The sequence below is a fragment of the Salvelinus fontinalis genome, chromosome 25 (genome assembly GCF_029448725.1).
Source record: "Salvelinus fontinalis isolate EN_2023a chromosome 25, ASM2944872v1, whole genome shotgun sequence".
NCBI lineage: Eukaryota > Metazoa > Chordata > Actinopteri > Salmoniformes > Salmonidae > Salvelinus > Salvelinus fontinalis.
The window spans coordinates 19,158,816-19,179,238 of NC_074689.1; the positions used below are offsets into that span (position 1 = coordinate 19,158,816).

The 20,423-nt window shown below is 41.8% G+C and overlaps 1 protein-coding gene across 6 annotated transcripts; it reads left to right on the forward strand.

The window, feature by feature from the left end:
- The first annotated feature begins 1,638 nt into the window (after positions 1 to 1,638).
- On the forward strand, positions 1,639 to 13,485 carry si:dkey-118j18.2 (uncharacterized). Of its 6 annotated transcripts, XM_055881518.1 has the most exons (7): positions 1,953 to 2,437; positions 2,602 to 2,636; positions 5,362 to 5,392; positions 5,537 to 5,589; positions 5,752 to 5,911; positions 9,086 to 9,215; positions 11,185 to 13,485. In XM_055881518.1, the coding sequence occupies exons 4-7, from the start codon at positions 5,570 to 5,572 to the stop codon at positions 11,403 to 11,405; spliced, it is 531 nt and encodes a 176-aa protein (XP_055737493.1). In that variant the 5' UTR covers positions 1,953 to 2,437; positions 2,602 to 2,636; positions 5,362 to 5,392; positions 5,537 to 5,569; the 3' UTR covers positions 11,406 to 13,485. The 6 variants fall into 6 exon arrangements, with proteins under 6 accessions (XP_055737491.1, XP_055737496.1, XP_055737497.1 ...); XM_055881516.1 differs by lacking the exons at positions 1,953 to 2,437; positions 2,602 to 2,636 and adding an exon at positions 1,639 to 1,929; XM_055881519.1 differs by lacking the exon at positions 2,602 to 2,636.
- The last annotated feature ends 6,938 nt before the right edge of the window (positions 13,486 to 20,423 follow it).

Here is a 20,423-nt window from a genome sequence, read left to right on the forward strand (position 1 = left end):
TCTGACACCGCCTAGTATATAGGTCCGGGATGGCAGGAAGCTTGGTACCAGTGATGTACTGGGTCGTACGCACTACTCTCTGCAGCGCCTTACGGTCAGATGCTGAGCAGTTGCCATACCAGGTTGTGATGCAACCGGTCAGGATGGTGCAGCTGTAGAACTTTTTGAGGATCTGGGACCCGTGCCAAATCTTTTCAGTCTCCTGAGGGGAAAAAAGGTATGGACACCAAGGAACTTGAAACTCTTGACCCGCTCCACTTCAGTCCTGTCGATGTTAATGGGAGCCTGTTCGGCTCTCCTTTTCCTATAGTCCATGATCAGCTCCTTTGTCTTGATCACATTGAGAGAGAGGTTGTTGTCCTGGCACCACACTGCCAGGTCTCTGACTTCCCTATAGGCTGTCTCATCGTTGTCGCTGATCAGGCTACACTGTTGTGTAGTCAGCAAACTTAATGATGGTGTTGGAGTCGTGCTTGGCCATGCAGTCGTGGGTGAACAGGGACTAGAGGAGGGAGCTAAGCACGCACCCCTGAGGGGCCCCAATGTTGAGGATCAGCGTGGCAGATGTGTTATTGCCTACCCTTATAACCTGGGGGCGGCCCGTCAGGAAGTCCAGGATCCAGTTGCAGAGGGAGGCGTTTAGTCCCAGGGTCCTTAGGTTAGTGATGAGCTTTGTAGGCACCAGGGTTTCTGGCATGATGGTGTTGATGTGAGCCATGACCAGCTTTTCAACACATTTCATGGCTACCGATGTGAGTGCTATAGTGCGGTAATCATTTAGAGAGGTTGAAAATGTCAGTGAAGACACTTGCCAGTTGGTCCGCGCATGCTTTGAGTACATGTCCTGGTAATCCGCCTGGCCTCGCGGCTTTGTGAATGTTGACCTGTTTAAAGGTCTTGCTCACATTGGCTATCGAGAGCGTGGTGGATGGAGTGAGGAAGCCCACTGTATCCGTTCCACAGTTTTCTGATGACGAGTCTCCCCCTTCCTTTTCACATTTATTTGGATTTTATGAGATTCCCTGTGAGAGATTCCATGCCCAAACCCATGCAGTGTTATAAATGCAAAATATTTGGTCATGTGTCAGGTATATATATCATATGCCAGCTGTGCCTAAATGCTGCAGTTGTGGTGGTGAACATGCACCCAAATTTCTGAAGTGTCCTGTTGGGGTGAAGGAGACAGATGTAGCAAGAATAAGGGCTGTCCAGTAGATTCTATCCGGAGCTGGTGAGAAGAGTGGAAGAATGGGGTGAAGTTGAAGAAGTAATGGTAGTAGTAGACACCAGATTATATTCCTTGTCAAAAGAGGGATTCTGACATGTTGCATGTTAAGGAGGTAAACTTTGTAGAGTTTATTGCATTGGTTATCAACTGCAGAGCGCAAACAGAGAGGGAATCTGAGAAAATAGGTATCATTGGGATTGCGCTGAACCTTTTTTGGGACTCAAGGATTTTCCTGCAGAGGCATTCCAAGGAATCCTGTCAATTAATGTTCCAACCTCACAGGCACCCGAGCCTGTTCATGGATGTGATTTGGACTGTGACTGAAGGAGTGGGGTGTGGGGTGTTTTTAAAATGTATTTTTGGTCTTTTGTATGATTTTGGGTCCTCCATACAGTAGGTGGCAGCAATACACCAATAGGTGTAGTCTGCCATAATACTTTATAGAAGAAGCTACTACTCTTTGCTTTCGTTTTACGGTCTTACAAATGTTTAAATCGCAATGTTTGTAGGGAAAATAAACTTTGGAAATTGACAAGTAGTCAGTGGATTACCTCAGCATGCTGATTACACTAGACAGCGTTTGAATACATTGTTGTTCACGCTAAGCAAAAGCTACCTGGCTAACATTCGAAAATGTCCTGCAAGCCACAGCTGAAATGAAAACATAATGACAAGCCTGGGTGATATACTCCGCTGATACGGTAAGTAATTTATTAGTTCTGTTTAGCGAATTAACTAAGTTTACTATTAGCTAGCACGACGTAAACAACTGACTAGCAAACGTTAGCTAGCTAGTCTAATTAGTAGCTACATTAGCTAACTAGCTAGTACCCTTGCCTTGTAATACGTCCTTGCTAGCGAACTGTTCTCACTAGATTATAAATCTAACACCTAGCTAACGTTAGATACTTTAGACTGTTTTTGATTTGCTAGCTAGCTGGCCGTTTTTGTTTGTATAACTCGCTGTGCTTTCTAATAGTTGACAGGCCAGCTAGTTACGTTACTAGCCAAGTAAAACGCAACTCCACGATGTAACGTTAGTGTTCACAGAGACGAGAGTGGGCGGAGTGTACCTCCTCCGACTACATCGAGTCACCCGCTGTCAGTCGATATGAGGAAACAGTCCGTGGTTGTATTTGTTTAACGTTTTATTAAAAAGTATAGATTTCAGCAAACAAATACACGCAGCTACAGAGGGACAAGTACACGGTAAGGGTTTAAAGGTCAACTCCGACACTTTCTACATTTGCGTCGTTATTATAAAGTATTTACTGATGTCCTAAACAGTTTTAGTGTAATTGTATGATTTCATGTCTATTGACTGTTTAGTGATGAGCAAAACCAGAAATTGCTTCTCTGTTACGTTTTTTCAGCAGGATCCCTGAGATGACGAATACAATAAATTATGGTCGGTCATTTTCATCTATATAACTAGGGTGTTAGGAGTCAAAATGAAACAGTGGTTCAGGTGTTTTACTCATATATTCTATGTTATTGAGAAGCTTCTCAGGAACAGAGAACACTTTATTTCATGAGGATAGGACTTACCATTGCTGAGATTTTTTTTTTTCAAGTGAACAGAAAATATTCAAAAGGTCGCAGACTGGTCAATGTTAATCCCAAATCAATAATGGCACCAAATTCTTAATTTGAACACGTTTTGTCCAATATCTCAAGATAGTTTAGTCATATTGTTTGGACATTTTCAAGGCTGATGTAGAACACAATTGATTCAAGTAAAAGTAAAATGTATTAAATGAAACTGCAATATTATGGAAATGTGGCACTTAATATGCAAATGAGGCAGTATGGAATACATAGGTCTACTGACAGTAATTTAAGACTAATAATTTAAGGTAGGGTGGTCATGCACTACATGACCAAAAGTATGTGGACACCTGCTCGTCGAACATCTCATTCCAAAGTCATGGGCATTAATATGGAGTCCCCCCTTTTCTGCTATAACAGCCTCCACTCTTCTGGGAAGGCTTTCCACGAGATGTTGGAACATTGCTGCAGGAACTTGCCACCAGAGCATTAGTGAGGTCGGGTACTGATGTTGGCCGATTAGGCCTGGCTTCCAGTCGGCATTCCAATTCATCCCAAAAGTGTTCGATGGGGTTGAGGTCAGGGCTCTGTGTAGGCCAGTCAAGTTCTTCCACACCGGTGACGATTAGGCTAAAAACAAATACCATTGAAGTGAATGGAACTTTGCTATTCACTAACTCATTTGCATAAAGTAGTATGAAAAGTTCCATTCTAATTTCATAAGTTGTTAAAAACTTTGTTTTGCAAAAAGCATGAATATTTGCTAATAATACTGTGGCTTACTTCTAAGCTAAGCATAAACCTGAGTTGGCTTACATTGTTATGTTTGGTGTTGATGAGTTACTCTAGTGATGGGAGGATAAACTGCATTGTTTACAGCAAATAATTATCCTTGACCGAGACAGTGATTTGCCTGGTAGTAACCTGCACAGTTAAATAAAGGTAAACAATTATTATTTTTTTTGTTTAAAGATAGATGGAACACATTTTCAATTCACTGGTATTTAGCGATGTTTTAATCGATTGTAGGGCTGTAACCACTGCATTCTGGTAGAATTAATAAAACCATCAAACACAACATTTGCTGCTGGCACAATACAGCCGCTGCAGAGCAGTGCTGCCTCTCACCAAGAGCGTTACTTCAGCGAATGGCGTCAAGCCAACAGACACCCCCTCTCACAGCTAGCTAGCATCTCATCATGAAAAAGGGTGGTGCCAATCCCTAATAACCCATACACCAAAATGTAGCTACGAAGTTCTACTTGGTGATATGCTAGGTTTTTTTTATGTGTCTCTGAAAACATCTGAATGACCGAAGGGGAAACATTTTACCTTTATATTTCAGTCCAATGACATCTGATGAACGTAAAACCTCAGGACTTTCCCATACTTGTTGGCAATACAATGTCACATCGATCTTACTCTGCGATGGGTATTCCTCACTTTACCAAAGAGCAAATTTGAACACATCAACACACCGATTTCATGGGTTTCATAAAAAAGACTCTCACAGAATTGAACGCTCTAAGCACGGCACTTACATTACATTTGGGCTCCTATCACGTAAATATCATAATATACACTATTTCGATTTTTAACAACTTCCACATTCATGTTTTCAAATGATTTATGTATTTTGATGACTACATTATTGACATTTTAGTGAAAATGTATTTGATCACTGCTGTTTTTTGTAGAATTCTTGCCTATTGTCCATTTGTCGAATATCGTTTAATTTTTGTACATTGTTTTTACATCTATTACGTCATACACTGAGTGTATAAAACATTAGGACCACCTTCCTAATATTGAGATGCACCCCTTAGGCCCTCAGAACAGCCTCAATTATTTGGGGCAAGATGTCAAGCGTTCCACAGGGATGCTGGCCAATGTTGACTCCAATGCTTCCCACAGTGGTCAAGTTGGCTGGATGTCCTTTGTGTAGTGCACCGTTCTTGATACACACGGGAAACTGTTGTGTGAAAAACTCAGCAACACTGCAGTTCTTGACACACTCAAACCGGTGCGCCTGGCACCTACTACCATAACCTGTTCAAAGGCACTTAAATATTTTGTCTTGCCCATTCAACCTCTGAATGGCACACACACAATCCATGTCTCAATTGTCTCAAGGCTTAAAAATCCTTCTTTAACCTGTCTCCTCCCTTCATCTACACTGATTTGAATTAATTTAACAAGTGACATCAATAAGGGATCATAGCTTTCACCTGGTCATTATGTCATGGAAAGAGCAGATGTTCCTAATGTTTTATATACTCAGTGTAATAATAGCTTATTAACTGGTTATAAAGTGGTGGAATTGTCCTGTTAAGAAGTATGGACCTTCGGCGACTCAGTGTAGTCGGAGATACAGTACACAGTCTCATCTCCGCTCAACTCCGTTGATGTGAAGTACATGGTGGAGTTGAGTTTTACTTGGCTGGCCAGCTCCATGGTTGGAGGAGTAAATAACAGCCTGTAGTTTGAAGTGCCTCTGCCACGAGTTAATGGTGTTTAAAACCACACAACATCCCTTGGATCGGATGTTGAACTGTTACTCACATTGTGCCACGTGTGTCTTGCAGATTGAACGGGACTCCTTTATTCTTCACAGAGGTGACGTAGCTATGGTTGCCATTCTGAGTTTTCCATTTGGGTTTACAGTAAACAAATTCTCTCTGTCATCTTGTTTTAGAAGAACACACACAGTGGGTTGTGCCTCTGGAAATGTCTAAACACTGCTTTGGTTTTGTGTTTCAGGGACCATGATACCCTGCAACTAGTGATCTCAATATGGAGTTGTACTGGTACATGTAAGTAGCTAGCTAGTTGCATTTCTATTCTACTTCTTTTGTGTTCACTTCAATTCACACGATGCAGTAGGATTTGATGGATAGAATTACAATGTGAACAACATTAACTTCAGCATAAGACAGTATTGCTGCTACTTCTCTCTCCTTTCTGTTTACCTTCAGAGTGGTCATCGTATTCATCATTATCAAGATCTTCTTCTACGTGTGCTGGTACCGCTCACGTCAGAGACAGCTGGCAGCGTACCTCAACAACCCTCGTAATGCCCAGATAGTCATCGTGGGTGGGAGGGCCTATCTGCATCAGACGTGTGAGAGACCGAATGTAAGTAGCAGTGGTTCTTCGACATTTTTGTCATTGGGGCATCAAACCAAGGCCATGGATGGACACAATACAAGGCTGATTATGTACAAGTAATTGTATACCAATTAGTAACCAATTTGACTAGGTTTGAGGGGAGGTGGCATCCTGTCTGCAACATGGTTCTCGGGCACACATTCTGAGAAAATAAATTGAGATGCAGACCTACTAATTCAGGTTTTTCAGAGACTAGAATCACATTGTTTTGTTCCAGTCATGCGCAGGGAAGCATATCATATTGACTCTGAGTAAAGAAGAAAAGGTCAGGAGGGTTGCTAAGGTTGCCCTTTCAGAGGTTTGTGAGTTGGTGTGTTGGTGGGTAGGCAGTTTGTGTTCCTGAAAGTGCTTGTGGTTTTAGATGAGTTACTTTCACTCTGAATGACTGAGAATGGGAGGCTTTCTCACTGTGTCGATTACTCAGCTTTCCACCAGTCTTGTGGTGTTTAACAGCAGGTTGACTCTTTGTTTAGTAGGTGTGTATGCTCATGTATGCGTGTATCAGTAGTGTTTGTGTTTGTTTGTGTGCACGTACGGGTGAGTTTGTGTGAGACGGTGCCCTTGCTGAAACGTCAGGGCTCTGGAAGGTCTCATGGCTTTGTGAAGCAGTGCATGGGCTACAATGAATGTGTGAGAGCCAATGTTGGGGTAGGTTTTTCTACCGGAGACTGTCCAGCACTTGTAAAATCTAACCCAAGCCTGTGAAAGTCTCTAAGCCAATAGGAACAGCTAAGATGGACAGGGCAAGAGAAGTGCCTTAGAGAAGAGGACGGAGCACCACTCTATACATCTTGTTTCCCGGAGTTTTCAAAGTGACATTCATGGAACTTCTGCATTCCTTTGTTGTACTGGCCAGGGACTTCTCCCTAAACACCAAGTGTTACCATCTGTTGTGGGTGTATTGTCCTCTGTGGACTAATATCTCTAGAACCAGGGACCCGTGACTTTGATGTTTTCATAGACAAGTCTGGGAGAAGACTTCAAAACCAAGGTTGCGTTATAGAAACTGACATCAGCCCTACTTCCAGTACGTTCTGCCTTTTGTGTTCTGCGGAGGTTCTTAGAACACGTTTTAACAGCTCTTCGTAGAACACCTGGAAGTAATCTCCATGAATCAAAACCCGGCTCAAACGATCTATGAGGGAACAAATTCAACATCTCTTTCTCCGACTCCTCTGCTATCCCTTTTAATAGCGCTCAGAACGGTTCCATACTATCCTGGCCTAGGTCTATATCCTTCTGATTGACTGGATAGAAAGAGCACTGTTACGTGACTAGAGCACTGCAAATGCTATGTTACTCAAACAAGTGTCTCAAAGTTTGTCAGGGCCCCAAGTCGTTAGGCTACTCAGAGCAAGTAGTCTCCTTTTTTATTGTTACAAACACCGGATAGGTGCATTGAAATGTCAACATGCACACCATAACAGTTTTGCTTTATTACCGTCCCTGCCTTTACTGAATTACTATAAGTTCCCCTTGTCTTTCAGGTGAATTTTTTTAAGCTATTTATAGCGTAGCTTTCTCATGGCGGAAATGCCCCTATTCTAAGAATGCGGTCTGTAGTCGTTAAGGGGAGATTCCAGCCACTAGCTAGCTCTTCTTGGAAGCTCTCCCCAGTAATGACACTACTGTATCTGCTTTAGTATCTCTGCCTTTGATCTGATTTGAACATGTGGTTTGAGCAGAAGCCTGTTCTGTTTTTGATTGTTGGTGTATTTGGACTCTAAATGAAACGGTTCTACAAGGAAGCCAAGTTCAAATAACTGGAGATTTTTGTACAGGATGAGCAAACCTTACAGTTCTGTTAGGCTGGAATTAGAATTAGGGATGCACATTTTGGTCAATTTTACCGCCGACTAACCGACTCATTAACTGGGCAACAAACGGTTAAAAAAAATCTAAGCAGTAACATGACGTGACCAACAGAAACTACTATGCATGCATACTAAGACATTTGTAATTAGAATGGAAACATGCAACAATAGCAAGCCTATCACCTTACAGTCAAAAGGCTATAGCCTATTATTGAACATCCAACTCCTGTAATGACCAGCTAATAAAACGTTGTTTTCAAATATTCGCCAAAATGCAATTAGTGAAAAAACACTGTTCAAAATAAATGGTAGTTGATTGAGAAATAAAAATAGTAGCTATTTTTAATTGTGGTCATCAACTGTTTTTAACACTCAATTTTCATTCATAATTATTTGTTGCACAATGACTGGGCTTACAAAAGCACATTTCACTCCAGTACTAGCTTTTTGAGAACAGGTGATAGGCTATTCCGCTCTTCAAACTAGGCTCCCTATGCTGTGAGCATGTGATAAGTAAGATGCATGGCGACAAACAAAAGTACACGTGCCAATTTTAATTCCACTAAATGATGCAAATTAACCTATAGACTAATAAGCATTTATATAGTTTTCGCCCATTAACAGTTAACCGTTAACATACCTAACTAGAATGTAAGAATTAGAATGTCAGTCAGAATGTAGCTGTGCTCGGAACAGAACCCAGGTAAAGCTGAGTGTTCTAACCCTGTGATTCCACCTGGTCCTTTTCAGCCACACCCCAGTGAGCCAGCTTGAAGGATCTTTTGCACTCCATTCCAAGCCTTTACTGCCTCACTGCTTTAGTACAACCCCTCTCTAGCTCACCTCAACCTACTTTTCTTTTTTGTTTGCCACCCCATCTCCTCTTTCAGTCTTCTAGTGTAAAGCATGATACTCCCTGTTTAGATTGTAATGGAATGTTCAGCAAGGAGGCACCCCGAGCCATCCATAACTCCAGCAGGCAGGCAGCAGCCTCCCTGAGGGGCTCTGGAGACAGGCCAGGGGGAGACCAGAGACAGGGTGCGTCCCAAATAGCACCCTATTCCCTATAAAGTGCATTACTTTTGACTGGGGCCCAGATAGCTCTGGTCAAAAGTAGTGCACTATATCGGGAATAGTGAGCCATTTAGCGTGCCGCTTGAGAGGGAGGGAGAGAGACGGGGAGATGCAGGGTGAAGATTCTGTCTTTTGGCCACTAGTGAGCTTTTGCATCTGTTTAGCTTGTGTTTATCATCACACTCCAGTTGAGAATGAAAGTGTGTGTGTGGTATTAATTCCTTTTCTCTCTCTCTCTCTCTCTCTCTCCCAGACGTCTATCTGGCCCAGTTGGTATGGGGTTCAGGATGAGGAGTCAGTGGGCGAGCCTTCCACCTCTCTCCCCCCGGCAACATCCTTCTCTCACATGGACATGCCTCCACCATACGAAGCCATCTCTGGAGGTAACACATACAGGATATGGTTAGGTGACGAGACAAAACTGCAGGAAATTGGTCATAGAAACACCACTTAAAGTCGTACATGTCTTATCTAAAGAAGGGGCTAACATTACACTTAGAGTTGATGGCTTTTATCTCTCACAAGTACTACAGCCTACTCAAGATTGCATTGGAGCTACTTAATAAGGCTACCTTAAGCCTGTCTTCACCACTATGTTTTGCTCACTTAGCTAACTCCTTCAGAGGGGTTGTTCATTCAGCCATCCTGGTGCTGAGGTCTTGAGCCTTGAGGCAGCAGCCTTACAGACCACAGGGACAAACAGGGTTATATTCATTAGTGTATACCGTTCAACATGTTTTGGAACAGAAAACATTTTGCAACAACAACAAGTTCCCTACTGGACAAGTCGAAGTAGTCCCTCCCCGTTTCTGTCTGTTTCCTTCGTTTGGTCCCTAGTGAACACAACCCAGGAGAGAAAAAGCACACATCTCCCAGTATAATAGCACTGCTTGGCTGGCCATCTGGTACCACTGCCAAAAGGCTTGTTTTAGGCCCGTCACAGCCACACTGCTGCCAAAGATACAACATCTTACCCTGTTGAAAGGAGTGATTACGCACATCCAGCCATAACACAGGAGCTTGATACAAAAAATGACTCATTGTTTGCTCTTCCTAGAAGCGCTCTATAGTGACACAATTACATCATTATTTCTAACAACATGGTCTTCGTCACATTCAAAAGGGGAGTGTTCTTTCTCTCATATCCCAGTCACTATTGCCACCAGTGGTTCCTGACTACAGTAGCAGGCAGGATGTAAAGGAACCGAGCTCTGGTAGCCCCATTTTAAAATGAATGAGGACTTCCCTGCTTGGCTGTACTGTCACTTAGATCTTTAGTGCTTAGATCACTCACCCTCAGTGATTGTGTGTGTGCTGCATCAAAGACACCTTTACCCCTCAGATCTCTCCATGATCACAGAGCCTCCTCCACTCACACATGTAACTGATGTCAGTGTTAAACCCACACACTGGTCCTGGTACTGTCCCTTCCCTTGTCATAAATACACTGTCAAAAGTACCTTATTATTCCCCTCTCCTGCGTGGCTAGCGTGTTCTCCTGTCACTGGGTTGTCGTCCGGCGCTCAGGAGTGAAGTCTCCCTTAGGTACAGATCTAGAATCAGTTTCCCCTCCCCCAATTCTAACCTTAACCCTGAGTGGGCAAAATGCTAAACTGACCCAAGATCAGCATCTAGGAGCAACTTTACCCTAAACTGGTTCTAGCCAGCTCACTGAACAGTAACAGGATGTGGTAGGGGAGGATATGAGTCTGTTAAGTGGTTACTTCCTCCTATGATCTCAAACTATATTCTCTAGGACAATGCCAAATAGAGGTATGTAGAAGTTGTGTGTACAAAATTTTTTTTATTCCAAAGTGCTGTAAAACTTCTATTAATACCCCAGATATTTATTTGTTTCAACTGCCGAGTTGGCCGGTACGTATGGGAGGCTGGCGTTTAATATCACTCGAGGTGTGGAAGTTCCTCTACAGCTACTGTAATTAGTACTTTCTGTCACCAGTAGCCCTGTGAAATATTTTAGAACGCACTGCAAATGTTACAAAAGGGGAGAACGGATCTTTTTTTCCCGCTGCTTACAGACAGACTTGTGTTTTAACATGCAGGGATCAATCATTTGATACCAGGTGGCAATGCTGTGACATTCTACTGGAGCAGACGAGACAAATTTGTGCATGAGTCATTTCACTTTTTTGACCCGGCGCTTATAAGCGCACAGCATTTATTTGCTTAAATTAAAAACAATGTCCAGCATTTGTTGGAGACTGAGTTTTAAGAATGTTTGCCGACCATCGCAACATTCTTTACAGTTTCTTTTTTCTTTAGACTGCACACAGATGTTCATGGCGTCACTCTGTATTTCTGCTTATTGACCTCTAACCTCTGACCCCACAGCTGATGACCTGAAACCTCCTCCGTATAGCGAGGTTGCCCAGAGCGATGCCGTGGACACTTCTCGCCCCTCCCACCACGCCCTTCTCCCTCCCCCTCTCTCTGAGGGTGGAGACTCTGCTAGCATCATCAGCGAAGCCCCGCCTCCATACACCCCCAGCCCCAACCGGCATGAGGGCCCTGTCAACTCCAGCCAATCACCCTCGGAGGACCGACCCAGCTAGACCAATCACAAACCCTGATGCCGACTGACTCTTTACCGCCTTTCCAAGTGCTGTCCTCCTCCCTCCCTTCTCACCTCAGCGATCCCTGCCAGCTATGCTCACTCACTAAACCGAGAGGGCAGGCTGTTGTTTTGGTTTTCTAGGTTTTAAAACAGTTTTCTATTTTCTACTGTTTGAAAGGGATTTGCTGTGATGAAGAATATGATAAATAATAAGATATAATGTTGTGGAGTTTGACTGCTGGACAACTCTTCCCTCTGGAACACCCCACTGCATCATGGGAAGAAGAGAGAGAGGGCTAGAGGGAGAGATTTACACAACAGCCAGCAGTGGAGAGGATAAAGGCAACAATAACGTCCAATATCCAATGAGTCCAATGACGGCCTTTAGTGCTGCGTCCAGACACCCATTCCAGTGTCCCCATCAGAGTTCTAAACTAAGCACCTTCTCAGAACTGATTTAAAAAATACTATTCTTCAAACCTTTATCTGTAACATCCAACAGCATTTGCCTTAGAGATTGAGAGAGCTCGATGCATTTCCAAGAAATCTACCGGATGAAAGAACCATGTTGGAAAAATGTAGTGGTTGAATGTGATGATTATTGTACAGCCACAGAACAATAATGATCACTAACATCTTCAGTCCATTGGAGCTCCATCCCCTCTTCACTCTGTCAGTGGCTTGGTTATGCCATTTTGGCTATTCTTATGTCATAAATGTTCTGTTATTGTGTCATTCCAGGGGCCAGGAGTTTTTTTTCCTGACCAAAAACTTTGGACCTTAAAGTTTAACTAGGGTCCAGTGTTTTTCTAGTCAGGTCATGTAGTTAGGAAAATTCCTAACCGTAGTCATATCCATTCAATGCATTTACTGTAACCCCACAGACTATGTCCCAATTACAGTGAGCTTCAAAAGTATTGGGACAGTGTCACATTTGAGTTGTTTTGACTCTGTAATCCTTTGGATTTGAAATGAAACAATGACTGAGGTTAAAGTGCAGCCTGTCAGCTTTAGGCTGTTTTCATCCACTCCAAAATGACACAATACATTATTTAACATTCATTTCTATTGGGCACAAAATCATCTGAAACACAACTAAAACTACCAGCAAATGCATCCAACAAATGTGTAGAGTCACAAGCTTGATGTAGTCATTGCATGCTGTGAATATGGGACCAAATACTTAACTTTTTACAACTTTAATACACATAAGTGAAATAGTCCCAATATGTTGGGTCTCCTAAAATGTGGTGACTATATACAAACAGTGGTGTCATTTCTAAACGGTTCACCCGATGTGGATGAAAATACCCTCAAATGAAAGCTGACTGTCTGCACTTTAACTTCAGTCATTGTATCATTTCAAATCCAAAGTGCTGGAGTACAGAGCCAAAACAACAGCAAATGTGTCACTGTCCCAATACCTTTACTCTAAATCTCCTTCCTCCCAAAGTGTGCATTTGTTCATTACCCTTCACTGATTTGAAGAAAATGACTGCTCTAAGTTGGTGGAAACTCCCACTAGCCCATGCCTCCACCAATCCAATGCTTTTAGATTTGTAGCAAGTAGTGAACGAGTGCACACTTCAGGAGAAAGGAGATATTATTGAGACAAACTGTTAGTATCCCAACTATCTGGTTCCTTCCTTCCCTTGGCTGTAAATGGATGAGCTAACAGGCCTGATCATGATGACCATTTCAACAGAGGTTTTTGGTGTGTTTACAAAGACAAACAAACAATAACAATGTTGTAAAATGTGTAGTAAAGAATACAGTGGGAACTTGGAGGAAGTCATTTAGAGAAGTAATCTAGAGACCCATTTGAAACATAACTTTAAGCATAGAATAGAAAGGTTGCCGATGAGTTTAAAATAACTTAAAATTATATTGTGATATGATAATCTTCCATTTTGTGGTGACAAATCAGTATGTGTACATCCCAGATTCATAACCTTGCCACATGCATTATGGGGAGTTTAACCCAGTTTGATTCTGCATTTCTGAGACTTGATTTTGTTGTTGGGTATTCATACATTTTGGGGATTAATCAATTGTACATAAACATATGATTATATTCATGTCTCGTTTCTGGTGTTTGTCTTTTCACAGCGCAAATACATTTTTTCACTGTAGCTAGGTTTCCATCCAATTGGTGACTGATTCTACTGCGGATATTCTAATATCCCCATAAAAACAATATGCACATTTTCCCACCAGAGAAGTTTCCATCAAATTGACTTATGGATAAATGTCTGTGTGTGATGACGTAGTGCACATAAAAAAATAACTTTTGCAGTTAAATGGGTTTCCAACGTATTTTAAACTTGACAGTGTTTTGTCCCCCCTCCCGCCCAAAAAAGCTGATAGTGATTTCTTGATATCTGTAAACTCCCTTTGGTGACTGCCATTTGTCAAAATTAATGGTGGGAAAATGATTGGAACCATTCCCCTGTTTGAGGTTTTATGGGTATTATGACACCTCCTCTATGAGTGAAACTTGATATCAAGAAATTCCCCTAATTGCAGTCTGAAATTACACCCTTTGTTCCTGTCCACAATTCCCCCTCAACCAGTGGTGATATTTTTGAGCCACTAGGGGGAGGTATTGCTCTGTTTGATTTCAACCAAGCCACTGTCAGGGTCTCTTTGGCAGGTAGTAGCCTAGTCTACAGGCACCAACTGTTGACCATGTTTCTCAGGGCTAGTTTATATTATGGTTTTTGGCATATCTGTTTTATTTTCCTCTTGACGGATAGAGCCAATTCTAATCAGATTGGCTTTAGATTGCTCATTATTCAGGATCAGTGGGTTTGAAAACAGTAGACTATTTATTGGTGGGTGTGTGTTGGTGCGTGGGTGGGTGGGTGACTGCTAACTATAGTGACTAGTAAATGGTAAACAGACAATGCCGTTCCCAGAGGCGTGGGTGGCAGTGATAGTTTCACCCAGCGCACGATGCCACTGCTGCCTGCACTCAATGATTTATTTTTAATTGGCAGGACAAATAAATGCCCCTAAAAGGGCTACACTCACATATTCAAACACACCTCTTACTAATTGCATATGTATGAAAAGAAGTTACACTTTTTCAGTTGGAAACTTTCACAAACAAGCAGTGTAGCTAGAAACGAATTGCATGCCACAGATATCTATCTCAAGGTTTCCTAACATAGATTAAGTTGTCTTTCCTCTCCCAGGTTCTGAATACGACATATTGCCCTTGGCTATTTTATATATTCATCTCATCTAGTTGACAATTCACATTAATCAATGTTAGGTAGCGTAGGTGTAGAGCTAAATTAGTTGTGTATGCTGTGTTTGTCCTTGTCTAAATGTGAGGCAGTGTAGCATCACTTTAATTAAGGCCCTCCTCAGGGCTGAAAAGCCTCAACATTACAGTTCACAGTCCTGCACTAGATTGTGTTTAAGACAGACACTCCATAAAGGCCACCGACTTCAATGTTTCTGATTCCTCTTCCTGAGAACTTTGGGTTGGAGCTGAAGATATGCACAAAGAAGGAAATAGGAGTTTTGGGAAAAAAACACCTACATGCATAATTGGACGTACACACAGACACACACACACAGTCTGACACGAGGCGGGGAAGGTTGTTTGTGCTTGTCACCTCAGCAGTACACCACACTGACTCCCACATGAAAAATAATATGTTCAGTTAAGGTGAAATGTTTACGTTGTAAGAAATTCATGTCTGCAATCCATACTCACTAAATGTGACATTTCTTTCATAAGCAATACATTAAAAGGTGACACATGGGAGTTGTGAGGCTATTTCAGTTGGGGTTTTAAGGAGGGATATTAGATATAGGCTATGTCTCAAATGTCAAACTATTCCCTACATAGTGTACTACTTTTGACCACAGCCGTATGGACCCTGGTGAAAAGTCTTGCACTATAAAGGGAATAGGTTGCCATTTGAGATGCAGAAGTAGTCTTACACCTCCCCACCACACAGCTCCGCACATGACATTTGTATAAATCCTCGGAGAATCATTGACAGCTTGAGAATCAATGAATAATTACAGAGACATGAATTCAAATTAAGATTGGGTTTTGTTTTTGTCATTGGGGCTCAGGATAGGGTATTGCTCTCAAATACCCTGCCTAAGGTACCTATCAAATGTCAAGTATTTTTGGAGAGGTATTTGGCATCCATGGAAATACCACACCTTGTGTTTTTTAATTCCGCACGAGAGCACATTCCAGCCAGGGGTGAGGATGGATAAAGTGTTCAGAGGTTTTTGTTATTTTTCTTCTCCCCTAAATAATTTCAGTTGGGGACGCCCATGAGTACCATGACTAAAGATAATATTTTAAACGGTTTAAGATGTTATTTCACTGTGCAGGAACAATATAACTTTTCCCCTCTCGCAACAAACTGATATTTGAGCCAATGTCTTATGCAAAGATCAATTAAAGTCCAACTTGTCAAAATATAAACAAAAAGTTCCTTATTAGCCTGTCAGCGGCACTACATTTTCAGTAATTGCTTAATTTGCAGTAATCGTTCTGCTTTGGAAATGAACAGCAGGCACGCAGGCACACGCATACTGTCCACACAAACACTCTAAACTAAGAGATGGCCAGCCAAACTCCTGTCAGCTCTGTTGGTCTGGGCAACAATTGATTGACTTTTGAAACACACACACTCACAGAAATGTATTGGCTTAAGTATGTGATATGCAACAGCAGTAATATGAAGAGTTTGTACTCACCTGCCTATTCATTAAATCACAGTGTTCTCCTCAGACAACCTGCCAATAGACACTTAATGATTTCCCCTTGCGTCACAGGAATTTAGTTACAGCAAGCACATACAGTGCCTTGCAAAAGTATTCATCCCCCTTGCCGTTTTTCCTATTTTGTTGCATTACAACCTGTAATTTAAATAGATTTTTATTTGGATTTCATGTAATGTACATACACAAAATAGTCCAAACTGGTGAAGTGAAATGAAAAAAATAACTTGTTGAAAAAAAATCTAAAAAAAACTAACTGAAAAGTGGTGCGTGCATATGTCTTTTGCTATGAAGCCCCTAAATAAGATCTGGTGCAACCAATTACCTTCAGAAGTCACATAATTAGTTAAATAAAGTCTAAGTGTCATGATCTGTCACATGATCTCAGTATATATACAACTTTTCTGAAAGGCCCCAGAGTCTGCAACACCACTAAGCAAGGGGCACAACCAAGCAAGTGGCACCATGAAGACCAAGGAGCTCTCCAAACAGGTCAGAGACAAAGTTGTGAAGTACAGATTAGGGTTGGGTTATAAAAAAATATCAGAAACTATGAACATCCCACGGAGCACCATTAAATCCATTATTCTAAAAAATGGAAAGAATATGGCACCATAACAAACCTGCCAAGAGAGGGCTGCCCACCAAAACTCACAGACCAGGCAAGGAGGGCATTAATCAGAGAGGCAACAAAGAGACCAAAGATAACCATGAAGGAGCTGCAAAGCTCCACAGCGGAGATTGGGGTATCTGTCCATAGGACCACTTTCAGCTGTACACTCCACAGAGCTGGGCTTTATGGATGTGTCCAGAAAAAAAGCCATTGCTTAAAGAAAGAAATAAGCAAACACGTTTGGTGTTTGCCGAAAGGCATGTGGGAGACTCCCCAAACATATGGCAGAAGCTACTCTGGTCGGAAGAGACTAAAATTGTGCTTTTTGGCCATCAAGGAAATGCTTTGTCTGGTGCAAAATCAACACCTCTCATTACCCCGAGAACACCATCCCCACAGGGAAGTATGGTGGTGGCAGCATCATGCTGTGGGGATGTTTTTAATCAGCTGAGACTGGGAAACTGGTCAGAATTAAAGGAATGATGGATGCCGTTAAATACAGGGAAATTCTTGAGGAAAACCTGCTTCAGTCTTCCAGACATTTGAGACTGGGGCGGAGGTTCACCTTCCAGCAGGACAATGACCCTATGCTAAAGCAGTATGCTAAAGAAGCCCTAGTCAGACTCAGGCGGCATGCATACCATCCACCGCTTCTGATTGTACTTGTATTACTCGCTAATATTCAGTCCCTGGACAATAAAGTAGACGAGCTCAGGGCGAGGATCTCCATCCAAAGAGACATCAGGAACTGTAACATACTCTGTTTTACGGACTCATTTTTCTCTCCGGATATATTGCCCTGTCCATTCACCCAGCATGGTTGTCCATTCACCCAGCATGGTTCTCCATCCATCGTGCTGACAGGAAGAAAGAACTCTCTTGAGAAAAAAAGGCAGAGGGGTTTGTTTAATGATTAACATTTACATTTACATTTAAGTCATTTAGCAGACGCTCTTATCCAGAGCGACTTACAAATTTAACAACTAATGGTGTGATTGTGGTAACGTACAAGAACTCAAGTCCTTTTCTTCTCAACCTGTTTCAGTCTTCCAGAGATTTGAGACTGGGACGGAGGTTCACCTTCCAGCAGGACAATGAGCCTAGGCATACTGCTAAAGCAACACTAAGTGGTTTAAGGGGAAACATTTAAATGTCTTGGAACGGTCAAGTCAAAGCCCAGACCTCAATCCAATTGAGAATCTGTGGTATGACTTAAAGATTGCTGTACACCAGTAGGACCCATCCAACTTGAAGGAGGTGGAGCAGTTTTGCCTTGAAGATCCCAGTAGCTAGATGTGCCAAGCTTATAGAGACATACCCCAAGATACTTGCAGCTGTAATTGCTGCAAAAGATGTCTCTACAAAGTATTGACTTTGGGGGTGAATAGTTATACACGCTCAAGTTTTAATTTTTTTGTCTTATTTCTTGTTTGTTTCACAATAACAAATATTTTGCATCTTCAAAGTGGTAGCCATGTTGTGTAACTCAAATGATACAAACCCCCAAAAAATCAATTTTAATTCCAGGTTGTAAAGCAACAAAATAGGAAAAATGCTTATGCAAGCCACTGTACACGCAACGACAGTACAGCAATCATTCAGAGGTACAATAGAGCAATCAGACTGTAAATGTAGAAGTTATTTTGAAATGGTATCATCTGGGTAAGGCTATTTAGTTAGCTAACATCGGTTTGACTGACTTCACATTCCATGACATAAACCACAGGATACTGTAAGTAGCTGTGTATGTACACTACTGTAGACTACATTCAATGAATACTGTAACAGCTTGCGGCATGTGTTATGTCAGTCTCCATATATCTTCTGGTCAGTTCTAAAAAAGACAACATCCACTTTTAACGGTGTTCATAGCATTTGTCATAATATAATGACTGTTTAATGTAAGCCTTATGATGGGAAAGTTCAAGTGAAGTATAGCTAGCTGCTTTTAAGAGGCTTGTGCCCGAAGAGCTGTGTCACGTTCCTGACCTGTTTTCTTTTGTCTTGTATTTATTTAGTTGGTCAGGGCATGAGTTGGGTGGGTTTGTCTATGTGTGATTTTCTATGTTGGGATTTTGTGTTAGGCCTGGTATGATTCTCAATCAGAGGCAGCTGTCAATCGTTGTCCCTGATTGAGAATCATACTAAGGCAGCCTGGGTTTCACGTGTGTTTTGTGGGTGTTTGTATCTCGTGTCAGTGTTCCTGTGTCTGTGTCTGTTGCACCACACGGGACTGTTTCGTTCGTTTGTTCGTTCGTTTGGCTAGTCTTTCCTGTTCGTGCGTTCTTCGTGTCTATATGTAAGTTCTCAAGTTCAGGTCTGTCTACGTCGTTTGTTGTTTTGTAGTTTGTGTAAGAGTTTTCGTGTTTCGTCTTTCTTTAATAAATATCCATTATGTCTGCATTCAACGCTGCGTTTTGGTCCGACCCTTACTCCTCCTCCTCATCCGAGGAGGAGGCATTAGACAGCCGTTACAAGCTGAGTGTGGGCGTATGTTTGCATGTGTTTGTTTGCACGTGTGCTTGCATGTTCATGTTTTGTGTGTGTGTGTGTATATGTGTGTGTGTATGACTCATCCTGAATTTATCTTCTCTCAGCCTCTTCCTTCCACCATCTTTATTCTTTCTGTTTTCTCATTCTCTCTTTTTCCTACTCCAGCTTATCAGACGTCTGAGTTCCCTGTTATCGCCTGTTCATTAGCGCTGGTATTAACGGATTAAAAGGAAACGTGGAATCAGAGTTTGTCTCTACTGAGGGTTTGACACTAGAGAATTCGGGGGGGATGTAGAGCTTGCCATGCAACTAAAAGCTGTAAATTCAAACTTAATTGCTTTGGAGACCAGATGTGATATGAATCGTTATGTAAACAAACTATGTTAAGTAACATGGAAGATGGAATAGTAAGCCACCAGCCTGACCTTTATGAATTAAAAGCAACCGAGACCTTTTAACGACTGAGCACAATTATAAACTAATTGTGAGCTGATACTATACTGTGATACGTATACAGTTTTAATAGAAACAGACTACCGAGATGCAAAACACCACATTATCAGTAATTAGACTGTTTTTACCCCTCTGACCTTCATTAATTGTTCAGTGCCTATTATTCCATTCCAATATGCTAATGTTATTTTCAACATTAACATTTAAAAAGTAAATGGTGAATAATAAACACTGTTTTCTATACAAGTCTGACATCTCAAGGCCTTTCAAACTGAATAAAATACAATACAACAGAATGAACATGTATACTTCTGTTTAAGTCCATAAGTGTGTATATTCCCCTAGTCTCTTCATGATTCTGTGCTCCATTGACAGCCATAGCCATGGTGGTGATGCATCAGTGCTCATTGTGTCATGTCTGGGGGCAGAAAGGCCCATTCTGGATGGATTGGAAGGTTTTAAAGAAACGAGTGCAGAAGTGACTGATGTGTAGGGACAAATGAGAAAGGGAGAGGGATGTTTTAGGAATGTGTGAAAGAGAATGATGTTTAAGGGAGGAGATAGGGAGAAAATTATGCTGTAGGGTTGGAAGGGAGAGTGAGTTATGTTTTACGAGAGAGAGGGAGAATGACGAGCTACTCCAATCAGTCCCATTACATTGGCATTTCTACAGCACCATCTGTGGACCAATACACTCTC

Coding starts and splice junctions, on each gene's coding strand:
- si:dkey-118j18.2 (XM_055881516.1), top strand. CDS start 5,570: ATGGAGTTGTACTGGTACAT. Junction 5,590..5,751: donor ATGGAGTTGTACTGGTACAT/GTAAGTAGCTAG, acceptor GTTTACCTTCAG/AGTGGTCATCGTATTCATCA. Junction 9,216..11,184: donor ATACGAAGCCATCTCTGGAG/GTAACACATACA, acceptor CTGACCCCACAG/CTGATGACCTGAAACCTCCT.